Consider the following 25,632-nt stretch of genomic DNA (forward strand, 5'->3'; position numbering starts at 1 on the left):
TGTGTGTGTGTTTAATTATTCGGACCGTTTTTCCGCATAGAATATTTTGTCAGATACTCTCGACAGCATACGACACTCTTGATGAAGAAATGAAGTGATCCAATATTCACAGAGGTGCCATGGACAACTCAAGTGACACGCCTTGAATATAAAAATTGGCATTTCAAGTCTCTGTGTATACATATAACATATAAATATCAGCATGTGTACACATTTGGGCCAATCTCACCTCGAGTTTTCGACAAAATAAAAGCAAATGGGTCAAAACAGTAATATCTCTATACATCTTGAAGTTTCCATAAATAGTAAAAGAATATTCATTATTCTTAAAATTTTTATTAATCCTAGCTCAGAGCAATGAGAATCGGATAATACAGGAACACTTTTACAACTTCTTCAGGGAGATGAGGATAAATGATCCTAACGCATATAATTGATAAATAATTAACCATTAATGAATGGTCTTCATATAACCTAGCAGAGTGTAACAGAACTCTCTATTCTTCATGCAACCGAATCACAAAATGCGGAGTTGTGTATAGTAACCCTGGGATTGAAAGCATTCTGTGATCAAATTGACGTTAATGACATTGACGCATTGTCAATTATTTGACAAGAGCAGAACAACTGTCAATGAGACGATACCCTGACAGATCTTACAAAAATACGTACAATGTTTGAAATTTAATTCAAAACTGTTTCAGTTGATATTTCAGTATTTACCCATTTCTATGTAATTTTAATGAATATTACTTCGTAGTTTATCGAAATCAAAAATTTAAAATCGTTCAAGAGACATGTCTGAGTACATGAAAATCGGTAGAAGAGTAGAAGTTACAGGAAAAGGAGTTCAGGGGATCGTCGCTTTTGTTGGCAAAACCAATTTTGCTGCTGGAAATTGGATCGGATTAGTTCTTGATGAACCTAAAGGGAAAAATAATGGATCTGTTAAAGGGCATGAATATTTTAAGGTAAGCAGCATGTTGGGTTTATGCTGTGAGTTTACCAGAGTCAAAGAATAATATCAAGATTAGCCATAATATTTGATAATGAACCAACGGTGTAGTCTTCTGTTTCAACCCTTCAAAGGCTGAGTGCCATAATATCTATGTGCACGAGAAATTGGTTTTTTAATAGTAGTGAACATGAATTCTTAGGACTTAAATCTCGCAACCTACTACTTAAGACTGGTATAAATCCACCCTTTCCAAACTTTGAATGTATAACATTCCTAGTACCAGTCACAAAGAGGCATGTCATAATATATTTTCAAGTCATACTTGGAATTGGCCGATTCTTGAAAGTCCATGATAATCATATTTAAGGTTATTTGAATTTTAGTCATCTCCCGATGATGCTGATTTGGTAATTTTCATATGTGAACGCGCCCCTTTTATCTTCAGTTGGGGCACCCCAGTTAAAATATTAAAAAAAAAATGTTTTATTGCACATCTGCACTGTAAGACGAACCTACATACAAAATGTCAGCCTCCAAAAATATAGCGGTACAGAGAAACAGTGATGAAAAGGTAATTTTCATATGTACACCCGCCTCTTTTATCCCCAGGGGGTCGATCCAGTTGAAATATTTTGAAGTCCTTTCTCATTTCGCATCTAAGACCTTAGAAGCACCTATATATCAAATTTTAGCTCCCTAGGACTCACCAGTACGGAGAAACAGAGATGATGAGTAAGTGAGTGACTTTCGCATTTATAAGTATGGATTTATCAATTTTATGTGATGCAGTTGGTCAATAGTTGATAAAAATTCAAGACAACATAATTAATTAACACTTTATTTTGAAATTTCATTAATTTATTTATTTATTCAACGGCAAAGCCAATTTACAAGAACATATTTAACAATGTGTGACGAACTACAAAGTATTTTTTAATGCTCATGTCTAATATCTACATTACAATTTTACAAAACATTTAGCAAAGTGTGAAATATAAATTAATGAATCCTTATGTCTAGTGACTGCATTACTAAAAGATGAAACAAATCTGGTACTTATAAGGAATAAGATGTAACAAATCTGGTACTTACAAAGAAAATGGTAAGGTAAAGAAAAGCTTTGGAAATGCTATAGCATTTTCAATCAATTTTTAAAGACGTGAAGTGACATTAAACAGATCTAAGTTATTATGATATTGATTTCCCAGCTTCAGAATACGAGGAATCGGACAGTTCAAAGCATAATTGGTATGGAAAAAAATGTATATGAAAAATGTTAGGATTTCTCATATTTTTTTGTTTGATATGAAAACTTATTAGTTGAAGTAGTTCTGGGCAGTTCATCTCACTATCTATTAATTTGAAGAGGAAACTCAAGTTCATAGAAATTCTTCTATCTTCCAATGATTTTATATTTAACTTGGTAAAGAGTTGACTGTATTCATATTCATTTCGTTGAATACCACAGTGAAATTCCTTAAAAATTTCTTTAGAACATTCACAATCAAATCAATATTCACATTATAGTATGGGTCCCATATAATCGAACAATATTCGAGAATGGGTCTTACAAAAGCACAATATGAAATCCTTTTTGTTTCAATTGAAAAATCAGTAGAAATTCTCAAGACAAAACCTAGCATTTTGAGACTTTTTGCCACAATTTCTGATACTTGAAGATTAAAATTAATTTCGCTATCAAATTTAACTCCCAGATCGTGAATAAATGTTTCTCTTTCAAGAGCTATATTATTCAATTTATATTCAAAGAATATTGGACTTCTAATTTTAGCGAACATAATGATATGACACTTATCTATGTAACAAATTATTCCTACACCACATCGAAAAAGCTTCGAGATCTTTATGAACTAATTCATTATCTTCCCGGCGAGTAATTGCTAATTTGAGATCATCCGCAAACATAAGAAATTCTGAATATTTGAAAACAAACTCTATGTCCGATACAAACAAGTGAGTGGGCCCATATGGTATCCCTGCGGTACCCCTGATGGAACCTGAATAGGCGTAGATGATGTATCTCTGTATTTTACAGACAGAGTTGTTCTACCAAGCGCTTGAATTTTAGATACCAAAGTAGAGTGAGACCATACTAAAATATGAACCTCTCATGTTCTTGACAATTGCTTATACGTTGATGAATTTTTAATTTTTAGTGAATAACTAGAAATGTATAGATGTATATAACTATATTATATGATTATTCATGAACTCACTTTTCAGGGTGCTGTATTATGTGAAAACATTTTATGTTTGCGAGCGATAACCAATCAGGACAATTAATTAATACGTCATAAATTTTATGCATCATTTTACACAGTAAACGAATGAATGTTATTTCTTTTTCCAAACAGTGTGAAGAAAACCATGGAATGTTTGTAAGGGATTCACAGGTAGTACCACTTGATGAAAATGGTAAACCTATTGAAAACTGGAATGAAGGCCAAGCTGGTGTTTCTAAAATTGCTAGGAACCGTCAGAGCAGGTGAGTCATTATCAGCTTAATTTGTTTTCACTATACAGTTTTGAAATGTTTCATGCATCTCAATTAGGATAGGCACAAAACCTAAACCTACCACGTGAGTACCTCATGACATTCTTATTCATTAAAATAATTATTAGGTACATTGAGAAGATTCATATTTCAGCCGAAACCCCAATTGTATTCATTGTCAAGAATGATTTTTTGTAGCTGAATTATTGATTATGGGTATGGGAATTGGTATACAACATGACGACCCTGAGATGTTTTTTTTTAACTAAAAAGCTATAGTATGATACAACAGTATTACGAAAAAATGCAATTTTTTTGCAATCATAGCTCCAGTATATCTAAAATAAAAGCATTTAGGGGGACTACACAATTTGTAAAGCAGCCCAAAAGGGATTGTTTCTTACAGCTTCTTTATAATAATAATCCTTTAGTTTCAGTTCGACATTTTTATGTGTATAGGGGTGTGCGTACGTATATGTACATAAATAATAAATAATTTGAACACTGGTAATATAAAATGCCTGGGAGATAAAAGATTAAACTTTTCCTATGGCGTGGATTATCTTACAAAAAAAGTCAGTGAAACATGTTATGGATTAGAAATTGTGAACAAAAATACAAATATTTCTATCACAAAAACTATTCATTATGCTAATTTCTATTCCAGAGCTAGATATGGGGTGGAACTAGTAGTGCCAATATTTTTTATTATCCAGAAAAGTGTAATATGTATATTGAAAGAGTTGCCTTATAATGAATTCTGCAAAGGGAGTCTATCAAACTCCTTTTCAATAATACTAGTGGACATTATTTTGACAAGCATACAATTTGGTTTTTCAAATTCGATCCTCAGCAAAGTTGCGAATTTACCTGACTCACAATATGCCATTGAGAAAGATCTGAAATTCAGAGTATATCCGGAAAAAACAGAAATTTCGGAAAATAGTTTTTATTTTTTCTGGCTCTATTTTTCGAAGGATTCGAAAAGAAATTGCACTTCCACACTACCACTGTTTTTCTGCTACATAATGGTGTTTTCAGATTTGCTATTCAACATTTCGTCTTCCGGCCACCATTATCAACTTTATTTTTTCTTAGAGGCGCTACATTGGATTCTTTCTGTTTTGTATAGAACCAGATTTTTACCTTTTCAATGATGTATCATAAGTTATTATTCTTTTTTTGAAAAGTTGGAGATATTGAAAAAAAATAATTCTTATAATAGGGTTTGACTTTGGTGTTTCTAAATTTGACTTTCAATTTGTTACACTCAATGACATTTTGTTATTGTAAAAGTCATTGAATTTTTGGCGGAAAATGGCTTTCACCAATGAAGAAAAAAGAGATATGATACAAATATATTACAAATAGGATAGAAACAATGTTAGGACATCGGAAATGTATTTGAACTTGTATTCCAAAAGACGACAACCACATCGAACTAAGTTCAAGTTATTGGATCAAAATCTTACAGAGTTTGGTTCATTTGAAAAGCCGAGGAAAAATATGGAGACAGAATGGACCAGGAAACTAAAGAAAATTTTATGAATCAGGTAAGTTAGACATTATGTCCTTTTCAATAAAAAATTAATAATTTGCAGATAAACTTGGGGAAATCTACACGTCAAATTTCCTCTGAAATGAATATTTGTCATACAAGTGCTTCAAGACATCTCAAAAAAGTTGTTTCAAATATTACAAAATACATATATCTCAAAAATTGCATCCAGGTGATCCCGAAAGACGATTAGAATTTTGTAATTGGCTAATAAGAAGACCTGATTTTCCTGTCTCTCTGAAAAATGTAATTTGGACAGATGAAAGCACTTTTACGAATTGTGGGATATTCAACCGAAATAACGAACACATTTGGAGCATAAACAACCCCAGACAGTTCCAAGAAATTCGACCTCAAGTGCGATTTAGTATTAACGTGTAGGCAGGAATTTACAAAGATAGAATTTTGGGTGCTCATTTATTTGACGGAATTCTGAATAGAGAAACCTATCAACTATCACTATAACAGCATCTGGTTTCAACATAATAGTGCTCCACTGCACACTACCAGACTAATTACCCGACTGAAAGGTTTGGTGATATATGGATAGGGAATAATGGGCCGGTGAGATGGCCAGCAAGGTCTCCAGACTTAAGTGTTATGGATACATACTTATGGGGTACACTGAAAAATAGAGTTTATGGTCAGAGGGAATATCAAAATATTGAGGACCTTCAACACAGCATTGTTAGAGTTCAGAAGATTGAGGAGGAGGGAAATTAATCGTGCAATAAATAATATTCGAAGAAGGACACAGTTGTGTTATCATGAATAAGGCCAGCATTTTGAGCATTTGCTGTGATTTAGTTTTATATTTACATTTAAGTTAATTCTTGTTATTTGTTCAAAGTTCTATTTTCATTGAAAAGGACACAATGTCTAATGTGGAAGTCCAATTTATTTTGGAATCCTTCAAAAATTAAGCAAGAAAAAATAAAAACCATTTTCCTAAATTTCTGTTTTTTCCCGATATCTCCGGATATACAAGGAATTTCCGAAGTTTCTCAACGGATATTGTTAGTCAAGTAAATGCGCAACTTTGCCCCAATTTAACCATCTTTGTATCTCTCATAGTTTCTACAATCCTAATGGTGAGGATAGAATTTGAAACACCCTGTATAACACCATGCATTCGGAAAATTTTAATATACCATGTCATCATCTCTCCTCTTAGAGAATTGAACTCTGTATTCATATGTAAAAGTTTGAAACATTTGCAAATATCAAATCTAAACAGTATTTTCAAACAGCAAGAAACCACTATTGAACTCGAACCACACTTCGTCGTAGAATGCTTCCATAAACCATGAATTAGGGGGCCACCTTATAAAAATTGTTCCCTTTTGAGTGGCTGTTACATCATTTTATGTAATATGTGCAACAAATTATTATTTATTATTCATTGAACGTTCATACATTATTTAATTTTAATTCATTCGTACCACTAACATTTTTCATTTATTCCATGCTGCTTCGCTAGAGTTCGGCGAAAAACATCTCCAAAGGGAACCCCTTCACTTTCCGCATCAAGGTATCCCGCTCATTTTTATATTCATACAATATCGTTATTTATATTCATACCTATAACACTAGCCAACAAATAAGAAAAAAAAATGCGACTAATATTATAGTGGCTATACATGAGAGTTTAAAACATCATAACATAAAGATTTTGAGTTATAGTTATTTTCATTTTATACAAAAATTTTCACATAGGGAAATTTAAGATCAAAACAAGAAAAAAAACAATATATTTTGAGGACAACAGACTTTATTTACAATACACATGAAAAAACATTCAAATGAAGTCTTTTGTGCATAACCCTTTTGCAAATGTTGACTTTTGTTTATATGTTTCATCGTTTTCCCTCATAAGGAACCAACAATAATCCCCCATCATTGCTGCATCCCATTTGCCTTGGTAAAGTTGCTCCATTGTCAATATGTCTTGGTCTTGGTGGAATGTTTCCCCTTGTTCGTCACTGACAGTACCAACATTTTCTGGGAAAAAATTCAAATGGGAGTGCAAGAAATGGATTTTGAGAGACATGCGACATCTCATTCTGTAGTAGTTTTCAAGTAGTTCTTCTACAAGTGTTTCGTAATTTTCTACTTACTTGTTCCCTAAAAATTCCGAAACAATTCTTTTGAAGGAACTCCATGCAGCTAATTCAACATTACTTAATTGTTCTTCAAACCGTTGATCACTTAGTAGTTTTCTAATGTGTGGTCCAACAAATATATCTTCCTTGAGCTTTGCATCACTTAATTTTGGAAAAACGTGGAAAAGATATTTAAACGCATCACCTTCTTTGTCTAATGCTTTTACAAAAATTTTCATTAACTCCAGTTTCATGTGTAATGGGGTAACAAAACGTTTTTGAGATTAACAAGAGGTATATTGTTCACGTTAGCTTGACCTGGAATATATTTATCTCTCAGAGGTCATTCTTTTACTTGATAATGGCTCTGTGTTGCCCTACTGTTCCAAAGGCAAAGAAAACAGCAAAACTTCGTAAATCCGCCCTGAAAACCTAGTAATAGTCCTATGACTTTTAGGTCACCACATATTTGCTATACGTACTATAACTTATTGCATTTAGAATAAGTGACATACTTTCATATGTTTCCTTTATGGCAACTGCATGTGAAAGAGGAATAGAGGGTCTTTTGTTACCATTATGGAGCCAAAGGCTTTTAAACCTGTTTTAGACGAATCTATGAATAAACGTCATTTGTTCGGGTTAAACAATTTCCCCAATTTAGGGGAAAAGTAAATTTGGAATATCATGTTCATTAAATTTTTGTGGAAAAATTCATAACTCAAAGATCTTACATGTTAGGAAATTTTCACTATCATTTTCGCATTTAGGGATCAATAATTAACAAAACTGCCTTTGGCAATACAGTCGTAAATTGTTTGTAAACTAGTGTAATTATCACAAATCAGTTTTCATTGTTACTTTCCATTGCAAATATTTTTTTGATACATTCGATCAATGAAAATCCATGAAGAACAAATTAAATCAGTTTATTGTAATATTGATTCATATACACTTCACTAAACTGGACAAATTTCTCTATACACTAATTTCTTCATGTGTCACTAGTTCTATTTTAGTATAATGAAGATTACTAAATGGTACATGTGATTTAAAAGTGTTTTTTAATAAGGAAAATAAAGAGGTCTCAAAATTTGCCGTGAACTGTTTATTACTAGAAATTTAGAATGCATCTCATATATCTGTTTCTCAAAAATATAGAATCAGAAAATTCACCGTGTCAAAGTCTTTAAGAATTGATATAAAAAATATCGCAAAAGCTTATCATGTCCTACAATATCATTTCATTTTATGGCAACTTATTTTGCTAATAAAATATGTTATATCAGGAGCAATCACAATTAATTAACATTCAGAAAAAACATTAATTAGTTTGAATAAAAGTTCATTTATAAAATGCTTTGTCAGATTTCAAGCGACTCTTGAAAATGTTTGCATCCATGTTCTTCGTTTGTCACTTACTATCTATTATATTTATTTGGTTGATTATTAGGAAGGGCTCGTTATGACACAGCCATTTTCAAAATGCATAAAACATAAATTTAAAATATTGTTCATCAGATAATACAAGTTTTTCTCGCCTGAAGCATCATTCTTTGACCAAAATATGTAATAATCATTTAGATAATTCTGGATGATGATAAATATTTCAAAATTTTGCTCTAATTGGACCTGATTCACTTATACTAACCCCAAGCTACTTTGTGTTTAAGATTATTATAGTAATTTTACTTTCTATCACTCATGATTAATTTTGTTGAGAATCTTTTTTGTCTTATCTTTGAATCAATATACCCCCGAAATGTTTTTAAATGCCTCTTTCTTTAAAATAATCTATTCCCAATATGTTATCTTACGATGTCTAAAAAGTATCAATATTCAATATCCATTGTTTTGAAAATAATAAAAGTAGTGCCACTCTTAGCACAATAACTCACAAAGTTATGAGTTGAAGTTCACAAAATTGCAACAGCTTTCTTTTAGGTTAGTACTAACTGAAAAAGCAGTAAATGCAATAACACTATCGCCATCTATGTGTTAGGCCCGATACTTTTAAGTCCATGTAGTTGTTTGTTCAAATTTGCAAATTTTCATTCTGTTTCACTGAAAATTTTACTGTTTCGCTTTCAACACTGAACAACAGTGGCTTTGATAATAAATTGCTTAGAGACAGTTGAGGTTAATCAGTTTGACAAGTCTGATTAGACGGTAAACTTAACTTACTCATAGTTAAAGCCAAATTCTTGGTCTGTGAATCAACAATTTTTATTTTTGGTTTATCTACGAAAGATCTTATAGGGCTTAGGTGAGACAGAAAGCGTTTGATCCTCTGTGTGTATTTTTTTCAACGCAAAAGTGTTGTGTAGTAGAATGTTACTTTGTTACATCACCCATTATATTGTACTTACTATGATCAACAAATACTATTTCTTTGACAAATGATACTTTTGGTTGCTGTAGTTCAAGAATGTCGCTTGCCAGCAGCCGACAGTCATTGGCAGGCAGTCGGCAATCATTGGCCGGTAGTAGGCAGTCTCTCGCAGGTAGCAGAAATCATCTCGCTTCGCCTCCTTCTGAGAAACCTGCAGAAGGAACTGAATCGATGAGCCAGATTCCAAAACGGGCTTCATTTGTTGAGGTGGGTATATGAAACTGAAAATATACCGTGAATTTCTATGATAGAGGAATCGAAGTATTTTATTATTTAACATACTCTCCATTCAATTGGATACATTCATTCATTTATTTGCACCGCATATAAACAGATACATCCAATTATATGTATAGAGTGAAGTCAAGATTAAGGTGATGAAACAACACACAATATTGTCACTATATAGTCACAGTAACAATTATTGAAATAAATCATCAGTTAAAGTAATGAAATATATATTGGGTTGTTTCAAAACTTCTCTCATGACTTCAAACTGTAATATCTCAGTGAATACTCATTAAATTTAATCGAGATGAGCGCCATTTGAATCAGTGTACTTTTGCCAATGTAACAGGAGTAATATTTTTTCATGGTGTTGGATTCTTTGGGAAAAAAACATTCATATTGCAATAGCAGCAAGATAATATTTCAGTTTGTTCATATTTGTTTCGCAAGCGATTTTTCAAAAAATTTCAAGTCATCTGCATGTATTAGAAAGTGTCTAGTATAATCAGATATATCATTCACGAACACTACGAACTGCAGCAGGCCTAAAGGTGGACCTTGTGGTACACCTGAATCGTTCACGAAAGAATATGAGTGGATATTGTTGAATTTAATGAAATTTGTGCGAATTTTTAACTGAAATGTCAATAATTTTATGAGGTTATCTTGACATCCAAAGGACTTTAGCTTTTGTAACAATACATAATGGTTTACTTGGTCAAAACCTTTAGAAATGTCTGTGTAGATAGCAAGTACCTCCGAATTCTTCACTGTAAGTGCTAAGTCAGTTGTAAAAATGGATAAGTTCGTAACAGTGGATTTGTTTTTGAGAAAACCATGTCATTCATCTGAAAGAAATGCTTCAACATGTGCAAAAATTTTATTATAAAATGCTCTTTCAAAAATTTTAGCTGGAGAAGATGATACAGTAATGGCTAGATAGTTTTTCATTTAGCTGGTATTTCCTGATTTATGTATTGCTGTAATTCTTCCAGTTTAGAATTTTTCGAAGGTATCACAAGTATATACTTGTGATACCTTCGAAATGTATGACCTTTCAGACTTTTCTTCAGTTGTGGAAAAACGTGAAAGAAAATTTATGACCTTTCAGGCTTTTTTCAATTGAGGAGAAACGTGATAGTCGGACGGAGCCTAAATCACGAATTGTTAGCACGAAAACATGCGTTTTCTGTGCAGGGGCATTGACCTGCGAAAACGAACTATCTCTGGGCAACTTTTTTATTCTTCTTTCCATACATTTTTCTCATAGAGTAGTCAGTAACATCGAATAGTAATTTCCAATCGCAAAAAAATGAGACAATTGGAGATCCAGAGCATCGAAATTTCATCGATTGCTGCATTGTTTACGGGTGGTAGAAATGTGTCCAAGTTTCCCTCACAGTAACAACAGGATTGTTTAAATTTTTTTTCAAATCAAGTACTCAATGTTTCTACCCTTGCTTCGATATTATCAATTACAGGCCGGTGGTAGTATTATCTGCAGCAGCCACACTTTTCGAGACCGTCATTGTCAAGCATCTCTGTAGATCAGTTTCTCCTAAAATATCACAGTTCCAACATGGCTTCATGAAAAAAAGATCCACTTAGTAATCTTAACAATGTTACCCAATTTATAGCTGAAAACTTGGATAGTCGTGCTCAAGTGGACATTATATACACCGACTTTGCTAAAGCTTTTGATAAAGTCTCACATCCAATTCTTCTAAGAACCCTAGAATATGATTTTGGTTCTCATCCCAACTTAATAAAATTTTTCAGTTCATATCTATCTAATCGGAAACAAAGTGTGATAGTGAAAGGACATAAGTCCAGACCATTTATTACATCGTCTGGAGTTCCCCAGGGTTCCAACTTGGGTCCTTTGTTATTTATTTTATTTATCAACAGTCATGTAAAAAATATCACATCATCTTGCTACTTGTTTTTTGCAGATGACTTGAGAATTTTTGGAAGAATTTCAACAGTTGAAGATTATGTACGTCTACAAAACATAAATAACATCGTTGAATGGTCAAAAAATAACAAATTGTTATTCAACGTTCAAAAGTGTAATACTATTACCTTCTCCCGAAAAAAAGTCAGTAGATATATACTGCTACGAGATGGACGGCATAAAACTCAACAGAACTCGAGAAATAACAGACCTTGGTGTTACTTTTGATTTTGAATTATCATTTAGATCTCATATACTGAATATAACAAACAAGGCCTCAAAGTTGTATGGGTTTGTAGTTCGCAACTCTAGGTAATTCAACAATGTTACCTGCATCAAACATTTGTATATCGCTCTTATCTGAAGCATTTTGGAATATGCTTCCATTATCTGGTGTCCTCAATATAACTGTCACAAGTATAGCATTGAAAGAGTTCAAAACAAGTTCCTGAGATATCTTCACTTTCAAGTAGTGCTACTTGAAAAGTACAACATAAAAACCCTCGAGAAAAGAAGTGTATTTGCATACTCAATATACTTGTAACAAGATGATACATAGTGAAGTGGATGATCCCTGTCTTCTATCAAAAATCAATTTCAATGTACCTGCTTATGAAACTAGATCGTTTTGCACAGTTTATATTGAATCGGCAAGAACAAATTATTATCAAAATGCCCCATTAAATGCTATGTGCAATGCCTATAATGATGGACAAAATGACTGTGATATCTTCTTCCAAAATATTACTAGTTTTAGAAATAGGTTGTATGATATTGTATAACTCTTGTTGAATTTTTTTTATAACTTTTTGTCATTTTGTTGTATGTACAAATCTATTTGTGATATTTACCTTTCCTACTCTGTAACTGGGCCATGGTCTGTAGAGTTTGTAAATATACACATCAGAAAAGTCTAGGGATATTTTTAAAAATGGCAATAATTTTTTTTTAGATCGCTTTAGGGAAAAAAAAGTTGACGGGTGATTATTAAACGAATGTAACTTACAACAAAATTTATTAAATGGTCAAAAATACTGAGTGCGCATATAAGCAAAACTAAAAAAAAATATGGCTCTTCTTTGGCACCCCGAAAAAAAATTATAATACAAAAAAAATTGGAATCAGTACAAAGTATGGCCTCCACGCTGGTTTATTACGGCCCTACATCTATCGTGCATCGACAAAATGAGATTGTCAATGTCTTGTTGAGGTACATTTGCCCATTCAGCGATTAAAAGCTCTCTCAATTGAAACGTTGTGTGAATGTTCCCCATATGCGGAGTAATTCTTCGTTGAAGCATGTCCCACACATGCTCGATGGGATTCAGGTCCGGTGATTGTGCTGGCCATGGCAATACATCAACTCCTTCGTTGGTGAGCCAGTCAGTCACTAGACGCGCGACATGTGGACGAGCATTATCGTGCATTAGGTGGAAGTTTTCACCAACAGCACCAGCAAACGGACGGACGATAGGTAGAAGAATGGTGTCGAGGTACTGTCGAGCTGTGAGAGAGCGATTTGGAAAAACGAGATCAGTTCTGCCACCGATCATGATTCCGCCCCATAGCATTACTGTACCACCTCTGTATGTGTGGACTTCCTGGACGTGTCTCAAACGTTCATTATTTCCAGGTCGTCTCCACAGTCTTACTCGACGAGAATCTGGATGAAATCCAAATCTGGATTCGTCTGTAAACAAAACTGTGGCCCAATCATTTGCATCCCAGTTTTGACGTTCTTGACACCACTCTAATCTTCTACCGCGATTGCCTCTCGACAAAGGTGGACAACTAAGTGGTCTTCTGTTGTGGAGATCTGCTTCATGCAGTCGATTTCTGACAGTATCACGACCAATGGTTACATGGTGCCTCTGCTGCAACACGTTAACCAACTCAGGTGCTGTGATTGTCGGTTGTCTTCTTGCGGTTAAGATCAAAAATCGGTCTTGAACTGCAGTTGTAGCGCGTCCTCGCCCTGGATGTTGTTCGGCTGGACTGCCAGTTTCACGGAAACGCCGCCACAATCGACTGATAACACTTTGGGAGACCCCCAAACGAAGAGCTACATCATTTTGTCGCATGCCACCTTGAAGAAGTCCTACAGCTCTATTCATCTCAGCCAATGGTAAGTGATGGCGTTCCGTGTTAAAGCACAATATTTTCAGTTTAATTGCTGAGCAAGAACTGCATAGAATGTACAAACTCGACACTTTCAGATTATTCATTTTAGCCAAAAACCTACAGTTTGTAAAAAACTTGATAAAAGATTAGTTACCGTTTTTGCAGGCTTTGTTCAACCCATAGAAATCTACAGGGTGGTCGAGTGTACCAATTTAATCGAAATTAAACGACCTCATGCATTTATTTTTATGATATTTAGTATGTTATAAAAATATCCCTAGACTTTTCCGATGTGTGTAAATAAAATAAGTATTTATAGGGATGGACACAGAAACTAGCTTTTTTGATTGGTTTTCATTTATAATGGAAAATTTCGGTCGATATTCTGGTTTGACTTTTAAAGTGTTTACACTTTCTTCAAATTATTCTTCATTGCTATTGTAACACAATATTTTATTTATCCGCGGAACCAGTTTGGGCTAACTCGATATCGGTACTTCATTGTAAAAAAAAAAATTAAACATCATAAATATTGCAGACTGGATTTGTTGAAACTCTCAAACCGCAGTTTACACCTGGACATGCTATGACCACTACTCCCACTCCAATAACCTCAGTTGACGAAAAAATTAGCCAGCTTCAGTTTCAAACGGAGCTGGAAAATAGGAGTCAACAGATAAGGGACCTAGTAGAGAAGTTGGAGACTTTAAAATTGAAGAGGCAAGAAGATAAAGAGAAGCTCAAGGACTACGATAAGTTAAAAATACAAGTAAGTAAGAAGAATCTTGAATCGCAGTATAGAGTGTTAGAATAGAAATAGTTTTATTCATCACTAAAATTTTCACACATACACAATTACAAGATTAAATACATGAGGAAACTTATTGGACTAGTCAAAAAAGTAAAACGCTAAAAGCTAAACACAAATATTTGATCTTGAACAAATTTGAAAATTTAAAAAAAGACTACATGTATAAAAGAAACTATGTCATTTATCTAAGCACTGAAAGTAAAAAATTCATCCATACTGTAGAAGCAGTTATCCAACAAGAAACCATATAGTTCATTCCTCATTACAGTTCTACTTTTATTGATCCCTATAAAAGTTGTTATTTTATTGAAGCATTTAATACCCAAGTATTCATCAAAAATAAGCAAAGCAAAGACCCCCGCCTCCTATATTGCTTACGTAATACTTGAACGGCCCCTCATCTGCCACCAGAAAGAGTCTGTGTTAGTAGATTAGTACATTTCACAGATGTTCTGTTGACTTATCTTCAATCAAAATTATCTTACAGTTGGAGCAGTTGGTCGAGTTTAAATCCAAAATAATGAGCGCCCAAGCTAGCCTTCAGAGGGATCTTCAGAAAGCAAAACAAGAAGCCAAAGAGGCGATTGAAGCTAAGGAAGCTCACGAAGAAGAGGTTTCCGATCTAGCAGAGGCCGTGGAAATGGCAACGTTGGATAAGGAGATGGCCGAAGAAAAAGCAGAAACTTTGCAGTTGGAATTGGATTTCTGTAAGGAAAAACTAGAAGAAGTCACTCTGGATTTGGAAATATTGAAGACGGAAATGCAAGAGAGAAGTAAGTGAAACAATATCACATAGAAAATCTACCCAAGAAAATCTCGATGATAGTTCATACTAGAACCTCCGGGAGGATTTTTTTGAGTCTAAGATATATTTTATTTATTTATTCATTTTTTATTTTATTTATTTAATTGATACACAAACATACAAAAAATAACAATGAAACACTAACGAAGAGACAGGTATAAAGACAGTAATTGCAGTACATAAAGTAAATATTGTATATAAAATAGCATCTTAACACTTGTATTATGCTACAAAGTATTACTAATTAATATAAAATTACAGTTGTGTACAGAGAGTTAGGAAACAATTCAGTGGCAAGTAAAATCAGTTGTGTGAATATGTTTTCAAGAGTAATGGGATAATGACGATATATGCTCTTTATACAGTGCATTTCTTTTATTTTTTGAACAGGTCAACTTGAAAAATTTAAATTTGAGATAATGAAATTAATGCATGAATAGTTTATTTTAAAGTGAAATTGACAGATGAAACTTTCAAGATGGCGACTGGACGCCATCTGGGTAAAAAATCAAATGGAAAGGGGGGTCTTGTAACACATCTCTTTGAAGCTTCTGACAAATGCTTCACAACAATAGAATATAATGTCAATATCTTCAACTACTACAAAATGGCAGAACATTTAATAATTTCCTGAAGACAAACACATTAATATCGATATTTCTAGAAATATTCCTTCACCAACCTTCACGTTTTCCGGGAAACACATACCCAATATCCAGAAAAAATTAACTTTTGGGCAGGAAAATTGGGAACTCATATTGTAGGACCTCTATTTATTAATCAAAATTCAAATAGATAGATAGATAGATTTTATTTAAACTGCATTCCAAACAGGTTTACACCCGATTATATGTATACAGTCAATGTCATGGTACATTAAATATATGATTTTACGATAGATACACAGAGTAAATAAACACCTAAAATTACATACAAGAGAAATATGAATAAAAACAGGTATTTATGGTGCATTTTTCTTTTTGACGACTGTCTTATTTCTAATTCAACACGGCAAAAAAAACAAGACTTTGATGACATATGACTAGATCATTCACTTGCCTAAGGCAGCGATTGAGTGGAAACTCTGATCGGGTGTCTGCATAGAAAACCCTAATGCGATTTCTTAGACTAGCTCTAGGAACATGAAGATTTATCACACTGAGGAGTTCAGGTACATTTATTATCTGATTAAATATGTTGAACATAAAAAATACATCATTCAAGCTTCGACGATCCGACAGGATTGGCATGTCAAATTGTTCTAGTTGAGTCCTATAGGAGATCATAGAGGGAGACTCTTTATTTTATTTGAAGTAGTTGTACCTAAAAAATTTCTTCTGTATTTTTTCTATCATCTCTGAATGAAATGCTGTTTGCGGATTCCAAATTGTTGAAGCGTATTCGAGCTTTGATCTGACAAATGCATTGAATAGAAGAATTCCTAGTTCCTATTTGAAATTCCTGGCGTTTCTTAACACAAAACCAAGCTTTCTGTTTGCATCACTTACAATACATTCTATGTGATTTCTGAAGTTGAAGTTACTATTACTACAGGGGAACTGTATTTGAATATGCTGGAAACTACTGTTGACCCTCTCATCACTGAAATCGTCGAAGCGAATTCTAATGAATTCGCTATGGATATTGTATTCCAACAAGATGGAGCACCACCACATTACTCCAGACAAGTAAGAAACTATTTGGATACTACTTTTCACGATCGTTGGATTGGCCGTCGAGGTCCTACAGAATGGCCAGCCCGCTCGCCAGATATGACACATTTGGACTTTTTTATAGGGCTATTTGAAGCAAAAGGTATACGAAACTGAATCTGCTTCAATATTGGATATACGGCAGAGAATAATAAATATTTGTAGAGATATTGACGTTACTGTGTTCGAAAATGTTCGGCGTGAAATATCGGATAGGCTGTTCATATGTCAAGAAGTTCAAGGCAACCATTTCGAGCATCTTCTGAACTGACCTCAAGCTTATTACCTCATATTATTCCTATGGGACAAGAAATGATTTCATGCTCTGTATACCTAGGTTAACTATAACTGAGAAAACTCCTCATTACATTTCAATGAAGCTGTATAAAAAATTGCCTAATCGAATCAAAGATTTGAGGAGCATAAATAAACCTCAGAAAGAAAAAATGCTAATAGATTTAGAACCATATAGTGTTAGCGATTATTTGAACCAAACAGAATTATAGTTTATAGTTGTGAGTATATGTGGTGGTTGTATTTCAGTAGATTCACATAAATTTAATTTTTTTGGACATCATTTCATACTGTATACATACTGTAATAGTGGGCATATTTTTGAAATAATGATTATTATTATTATTATTAAGAAAAGAGTAGGATTTAGCATAAAACTTTTCCTGTGTTGTAACAATTCCTATACCCATGAGGCTTATTGAATGATTACATGAATTTGAAATTTGAATATCTTACAGCTTCAGCAAGTGGTGGTATGGCTTCTGGGGAAGGTCAACCATCAGCCTACGAAATTAAACAACTCCAACAACAGAACGCTCGCTTGAGAGAAACGTTGGTGCGATTGAGAGATTTATCCGCCCACGAGAAACACGAGTATCAAAAATTAATGAAAGACATCGACCAAAAAAAGTCTGAAATAACCGAACTGGGTAAAACTAAAGAAAAACTCAGTTCCAGGGTAGAAGAAATGGAACAGCAGATCGCAGATCTTCAAGAGCAGGTAAAGTAAGCAAATAACTAAATATGAGTTTGTTACTGGGTGACTTTTCTAGGTGGATGCAGCACTAGGAGCGGAAGAAATGGTAGTGATCCTGAGTGATCAAAAGTTGACTCTCGAAGAGAAAGTGGTCCAGCTCATGGAGGAAGTTAGTGAACTCGAAGCTTTGCAAGATATGAACGATCAGTTGGTGGAAAGTAACGCGGAATTGGAAGCAGATCTGAGGGAAGAGCTCGACATGGCATTAGCTGCAACAAGAGAGGTATTGAAATGAATATTAAAAAAGTTTATAGCAATACGTCTACCTAATTGAACAGCAAATATGAATAAATTCAAAAATACACAGCAACAACAGGAATTCACAACAAAACAAATCATACTTGAATGGTCCTACATTGATAATTATGGATTTCATTATTATAAACTATATACTTGATTTTTTTTCAATATGGCTATAAATCATATCATCTGAAGGAACAATTTGTCAGGCCAGTCTCAACTCCCTACACTGTAGGTTAATGGACTGACACCTATCAGAAAATAACTACTCCCAATCCCTACAATATTGTAACGAATCTGAAGACGCCCCTGACCCATAAGCCAGCCAATTCATCGAATAAATACATGACTCACCGCGAAAGAATGCAGTCTGAAACCGTCGCGAAAAGTCTAGGCGAATACCGAACAGACTACAGAATTCTACGATGGACTTTTACCGATATAAAAGGACGGCTTCTCGTCCAGAGAAGGGCAGTTGAGTTTAGAAAGTGAATCGAGCGGTTAAACAAGGAATTCAAATAGTGGAAATAAATCAAGCGTTAGTTGCTAAGTGTTGAATATAAATTAGTTTGTGATAGTGAAATATTGTTAGAAATGAATTTGTTTAAGACAGTTAATTCTTTAATTTGTTACAATATTATTCATCAGTAAAATAGTTTTCAGTTTCTCTGCAACGGCAAATAATTTTTCAAATTCTCAAGGTTATTTTTAGTTCTCTTGGTTTCTAGTGATGTATTTTAGAATACAGACCTTTCAATTTCAATTCTTTATTTATCCATTCGAGCAAATACAGCTATAGGACAAGTCAAAAAACATATAGACATACAACAAAGTACAGTGAGTAAAATGATAAAATAAAATAAATTATGTACATGCATAACAAGGGTTGCAGACAAAATACAATTAACATAGGATAGTGAAATAATACATGTTTACAGGTTGTTCTTTAAAAAAATTCATAATAATCTTCTAGGGAGTAGAACTTCAATAAGAAATTTCCGGTTTGAAAAGGATCTATATTTTTGTGGAAGTCAATTATAGAGTCTTAAGCCAAGTACAGTAGGTGAATTTAAGCTAATATTTAAGCGTCTGAAGGGAACGCAATATTTGCCTTTCTGTCTAGTATCATAATTGTGTAGTTCATCTACACAATGAGAGATTTTTACAATTTGTTTCCGTCCTTTCAGATACGAGCTAAACCAGTCATGAATTTTACCTCTTATACCAAATTTATATAACTTATCAAGCAGAGTTTCGTGTTGAACACAATCAAAAGCTCGACTTAAATCACAAAATATTCCTGTTGTATTTTCACCCTTCTCAGTAGCTATTAATACTTTCTCATAGAAGGAGATAATTGCTGTTGTAGTAGAGTATTGGCTACGAAAACCATGATGATTATCCATAATAACTTTGTTCCTCTCTAAAAACGATACCAGTTGATTTAGAACCACATATTCAATTACTTTTGATATTACTGATGGAATAGTGATTGGTCTATAATTAGATATGTCAGATGGATTGCCTTTCTTTAAAATAGGAGACACTAATGAAGTTTTCAATTTTGTTGGGAATACCCCGTCCTCAAGAGACTTATTAATCACGTGAGTTAGAGATTTAACTATGTATTCTGCAATTTTTTTTAATATTACAGCTGAAATTCCATCATAACCACAGGAGGACTTACTTTTAATTTTATATTTTATAACATTGAGAACATCTATCTCAGAAACATATTGAACAAACATACTCTCTGTTTGAAAATTATTTTGTGGATATTTAATTCGATGATTTAGGTGTTGTATATTTCCTATTGTTTCCTTTGGTATGTTTACAAAATAATCATTAAATATATTTGATAAAATTGATGGTTCTTCAATAGTTTCATTATGTAATTTTATTGCGACGTGTTTTTGGGTTTTTTTTTTCCATTGAGCTCATTTATAATCTGCCAAGTAGACTTACTTTTGAATTTTATTGATGTAAAATTGACTTTTCGTACTTAACAAAAGGTTTTTATATTGTTTTTTGGCAAATTTATACTCAAGATCTAGTGTTGGAAATTGTTTTCTTAGGTAATGTAATTGTTTTAAATCTTTAGATGATTGTTTTATTTCATTTGTTACCCATTCATTTCCAATGGTTTTTTTAATTTTTTTGTTTTTAATGGGACACGTGGCTTCAAAGTTGTAAATCAATGTGTCAAGAAAGCCGTTAAATTTTGAATCAGTATTGTTTACCAAGTAAACCTCTTCCCAGTTTTCCTTCTTTAATAAGGTTATAAAATTATTAATATTTACCTCACTCGTTTCCCTAGCATAAATTGTTGTATTAGCAGAAGGTTCATTATCTGAAGGTACTGTAAGTAGAAAATTATCATGGTATAGCTACATTTTTGATTATTGTATAGCTACATTTTTGTTTCATTGCATAAAATATCAATCTCCAAAATTTTGTTTTCTATTTGGCCTAAAATTGATATTCATTAACTTAAATCTACTGAAAATATTATGGTTTTGACATTTGTGTTGCAGGCTATGAGAGATAGAGATGCTGCCTTAGAAACGATTGCGGATCGAGAGCAAACAATTGGCAAGTTCAGAAACTTGGTGCATCAACTGCAGGAGCAGTCATTGGATTTGCAGCACCGTCTCGAAAAAGAAACCAGCAAACCGGTATCTGCTTTGCCAGAAATTATCGATTTCAAGAAAATGTTCAGCGAAACTAAGGCTCACACTAAAGCGATCGATTTGGAAATCAGGCGAATCGAAATTCAGCAACTCCAGCAGCACATAAAATATTTGAGTGCTTATATGCCGGATTCGTTTATGAACAGAGGAGGTAAGATTGCTTTTCGATACCTTCAAGTTACTTTCTCAAGTGTAAGTTAATTTGTTACATCATCACTTCTTTCACTAAGAATACAGAAATTCTGTCAATCTATTGGTTTGAACTACTGACAGAGTTTGAATTCAAACGACAATAATTCCTGTAGTTTTTTAATGTTGTGGGAATTACATGACAAATAATATTTTTGAGCATAGCTCCATCTGAAGCATTTAATAGCCTCAATCATAAAAATGTTATTATTATTATTATTATTATTTTTATAGGTGATCATGATGCTGTGTTGATAACCCTGCTCATTCCGAGATTAATTCAGAAAACAGAAATCTTAGCAAGCCAAATAAAGGATAAATTTCCTTCTATGGACAAAGTGGATAGAGCTGCTATCATCAAAAGCCATTCTGTTGAGCAGTATGCTTTCAGATGCCGCATTTCATTTTATATATTTGCAATTCAGACTATATTACGTCAGTACTTTTATGCTCTCAATAACTGCAAACCTGAAGTTCTTCTGAAAGTGGGTTCGGCCTATCCAGAAATGGCTGGCCAAGAGAAAATCATCGATGGTTACGTTGAGCTGATCAAAAGGGATCAGTTAGATGAAAATGTACCCGTTGAAGTCTTGGAAAAGTGCGTGATTTACTTCAATAACCTGTTTCCAGTTTTACTAGGCCCAACAGTTCAGAATAATCAAACCCAACTACTTGCTGATAATGTTAAATGTTTGTCAGCTGTCGTCGATGGATTCACCGTTGATGCTTTGATTCTGCGGAGTTTAATGGAGGTATTTGGAGTGTTTATTTCGACCATTTAAAATATTCAACTCATGTTTTCAGACTTCGAATATAGGTGATATAGGTCTTCTTGCCCAACATGTCATAACAACATCAGATTTGCTGCAACAACAATTGAAGTTGGTCAAGAGACGTTTACCTCCGGATGCCAGCATAGCTAATTTAGGTCTGAGCAAGGAGACTATAGAAAATTTGTATCAGTGTTACCAGCAGGCTGGAAAAATTATTAAAACCCTCCACGATATAGTAAAAACCACCATCCAGACATTGTTATCAGAAGGAGGTAATAATTAGTACTTTTTCATTCAGATCCATTATGAATAAAATAATTGATTACAGGTATGGAGAACGGAATAAGTCAAGAAAAACTCAAAGAAATAGCTCACAGTGCAAGTGACAAAGTTTACGAACAGGACGATCTCGGACCTGTGCAAAGCATTAAAAATTCACTGACCTACCTTTTAAACGAGGCAACTAAAATCGCACAATTTCTTCTTGATAATGAATATGAGATCAGTACAGCCAGCAGCAGCATTGATGAAAAAGTAAGGGAATTTTACGTTTTTATAGTAGAACTCAAATTTTTTTTATCGCAATTTGAAAAATTCAGGTGCCAAATAACTGGTCATCATGATATTATGTTTAGGCTTAACCCACTTTTTCCACACATGACACCATATTTAAGCCATATCCTCACACCCACCACTTTAAGTGAAATCCCCTCACACACCAGTTTAAGTGAAATTCCCACACCTGATACCAGTTTAAGGGAAATCATCACAGCTAACACCAGTTTAAGTGAAATTACCACACCTGACACCAGTTTAAGTTAAATTCCCACACCTGACACCAGTTTAAGTGAAATCCCCACACCTGACACCAGTTTAAGTGAAATCCTCACACCTAACTCCAGTTTAAGAGAAATCCCCACACCTGACACCAATTCAAGTGAAATTCCCACACACACCAGTTTAAGTGAAATCCCCACACCTGACACCAGTTAACAGAACATTCACAAAAATGACACCATTTTAACTGAACATCCCTATGCCTTATCCTTGCACTAGTTTGACAGAACGACCCCGAAAGTGACACAAATAATCAGATTGTTACAGCTTCACATATTAAAGTATAATTTCATTCATTTCTGTAGCAGGTTCCTCCGATTCAGATAAGAGCTGAATCTGTGAAGAAAGAACTGGAACAAACTAAAACACTGACAAGTAAATTAGAAAATAAAGAGTCTGACATAAAGGAGTTGAGAAAATTGTTGAAAGAGAAGCAGGAGCAACTATCTGAAATGACGATAAGAAAAGAGCTTGCAGAGAAGAAACTTGGTAATGTAAATAAAGATTATGAACTTACCATAGAAAAATTGCAAAGAAAATTGGAAGAAGCGCACAACTATTATAAAAAGAAAGATAAGGAATTTGAGGAGACCCTGGATCATTTACAATCTGACATTGATTCTCTCGAGAACGAAAAGGGAGAGATGAAGGAAAAACTGAAGTTATTGTCCAAAAAAACGGCTCTGGAAGTGTCTCTTTCCAAAAGCATGTCAGGTAAGAGTGCTAGTCTTGGGTACATTGATTGAATACAGTATAATTCTTGATATATTTTTCGCAGGGTCACAGTTACCTTCTCTTCAGAGTCTAGGTCCCAATATTCCAGCAGTGGTTAAAGATTCGCCTCTACTTATGCAGGAAATCGAAAACTTACGTAAACTCTTCCATCAAGAAAGGAATGAGAGACTCAAACTTCAAAGTGATAAACTAAAAGAACAATTGGATTCCATGAAACCACTTCCATCCTTCAAAAATACTCGCGACGAGATTTTGGAGAATCTTTTCAAAGAAGGGGCAGCTTTGAAACAGGTGAGTTTCCATATGAATTGAGTCGGAGTATTTCCAATTCAACTGATTGATCTTACGGCAATCAACTCCAGCCTGATGAGTACATTATTACAAAATTTAATAGTAATAATAATATGCTAATAACTCTCTTGAACATCTTAGTAAAATTATTCAAGCTAATTTTGTGTAACCGCATCTACTTGTCAACAAAACATTTCTGTCTGGGAAAATGAAGAAAATTGTTATGAAGAATCGTCGAACCACTATTAAAGAAATTGCTGAGGAAATTTTGGACACGAAGCGTGTGGCAGCGAAGTTCGTTCCAAAATTGCTGAATTTTGACCAGAGAAACCATTGCATGAGCATTGCTCAGGAGTTGTTGAATGACAACGGTGATCCAGATTTGCTTGTTTGTAATTTTTTGGCCAAAAACAACACCGTAATCATGTCTCAGCCACCGTATTCACCAGATTCAGCCCCCTGCGATTTTTTCCTGTTCCCAAGATTGAAGAGACCCATGTAAGGACGGCGTTTCGCGACTATTTAGATAAACACCGAATCGCTGAAAAAGCTCAGGAATGTACCAAAAAGTGCATATCAGAACTGCTTCTCGGTTTTTTAAATCTATAATAATAATAATGAATTATTATATCATCGAATTCTCGCTGGAAGATCAGTTACCTATCGATATTTGGTCAATTCTTGTGCAAAATATTAGATAGTAGGAATCAAATCGATGTGGTGTACAGAAATTTTTTGAAAACTTTGGACAGAATAAATCACATACTCTTATACAACCTTATAAAGTACTTCAAGAGTACTTGTCCCAGTATAAACAGTTTCACAATTTAAAAGTTACAAGGCAGAACAGTATGTAGCTACTAGTAGTGTACCACAGGGTTCAAATCTGGGTCCATTATTGTTCGTACATACATAATAATAGTAATATAATAATGAAATCTAAAAAAAGGTTGGGCAAAATAATGAATTGAAATTATGATTAAAATCAAACGTAACACGTTTATATTGATCAAATCTAAGAGAAGTTTGTCGATGATTCGAAATTAGATTCTTCGGTGACTTCTTTGAATCCCTGATTTTTTTCATCGGAGGTGTATTAGAAATAGCCTACCAGGTAGCATATCCAAATGTATAGCTATGTGATGGAATTGGCCGAATCCGAATCGAATAATTTTACAAAAATGCAACACGTGTTTCATTATACAAATATAAAGCAATGACAGTCACTAAAAATGTAGAACTGTAGCACGGTGATGAGATAAAAGATCTGGGAACCTATGTTGTTGTGCAGTTTACCATGTGTAAAGCAGTATAATGAGAAATTTATTATTTTGTCAGTTCCAATGAGAATGTATTTATTATATTGTATATTGTAAGTAAGGCTTTTGACAGTGTAAATCATGAGCTCCTTCTAGGTAAATTGGAATATTACGGGATACGTGGCAGAGCTTTAGAGCTAATGAAAACCTACTTATGTGGGAGAAATCAAGTTGTTTATACATCTGGAAATTCTAGCACATGTAGATCCATTTTGCACGGTGTACCACAAGGGTCCATACTGGGACCAACTCTTTTCGTGGTATATATTAATAGTATTTTCAATTTCTTACTTCCAAGCTTATCTTTTTGCTATGCAGATAATGTATCAACGGTAGAAGCAGACTCAAATG

General features: G+C 33.8%; 1 protein-coding gene across 4 annotated transcripts in view; it reads left to right on the forward strand.

The window, feature by feature from the left end:
• The first annotated feature begins 613 nt into the window (after positions 1 to 613).
• DCTN1-p150 (dynactin subunit 1) overlaps positions 614 to 25,632 on the forward strand; it is a 28,152-nt gene continuing 3,133 nt past the window's right edge. Inside the window, exons 1-15 of one of the 4 annotated variants that reach the window (XM_074173491.1) lie at positions 614 to 971; positions 3,334 to 3,464; positions 3,532 to 3,558; positions 6,512 to 6,562; positions 9,555 to 9,732; positions 14,367 to 14,597; positions 15,127 to 15,412; positions 17,909 to 18,171; positions 18,224 to 18,430; positions 20,982 to 21,288; positions 21,561 to 22,078; positions 22,131 to 22,371; positions 22,428 to 22,633; positions 23,242 to 23,650; positions 23,715 to 23,962. In XM_074173491.1, coding sequence (XP_074029592.1) covers positions 798 to 971; positions 3,334 to 3,464; positions 3,532 to 3,558; positions 6,512 to 6,562; positions 9,555 to 9,732; positions 14,367 to 14,597; positions 15,127 to 15,412; positions 17,909 to 18,171; positions 18,224 to 18,430; positions 20,982 to 21,288; positions 21,561 to 22,078; positions 22,131 to 22,371; positions 22,428 to 22,633; positions 23,242 to 23,650; positions 23,715 to 23,962 — 3,477 coding nt within the window. In that variant the 5' untranslated portion in view covers positions 614 to 797. The remainder of the gene's footprint in view (positions 972 to 3,333; positions 3,465 to 3,531; positions 3,559 to 6,511; positions 6,563 to 9,554; positions 9,733 to 14,366; positions 14,598 to 15,126; positions 15,413 to 17,908; positions 18,172 to 18,223; positions 18,431 to 20,981; positions 21,289 to 21,560; positions 22,079 to 22,130; positions 22,372 to 22,427; positions 22,634 to 23,241; positions 23,651 to 23,714; positions 23,963 to 25,632) is intronic. The other 3 variants (XM_074173493.1, XM_074173496.1, XM_074173503.1) reach the window with 3 other exon arrangements.

The sequence above is a fragment of the Leptinotarsa decemlineata genome, unplaced genomic scaffold (genome assembly GCF_025532065.1).
Source record: "Leptinotarsa decemlineata unplaced genomic scaffold, Ldec_3_MD MMD2_P_RNA_scaffold_12, whole genome shotgun sequence".
NCBI lineage: Eukaryota > Metazoa > Arthropoda > Insecta > Coleoptera > Chrysomelidae > Leptinotarsa > Leptinotarsa decemlineata.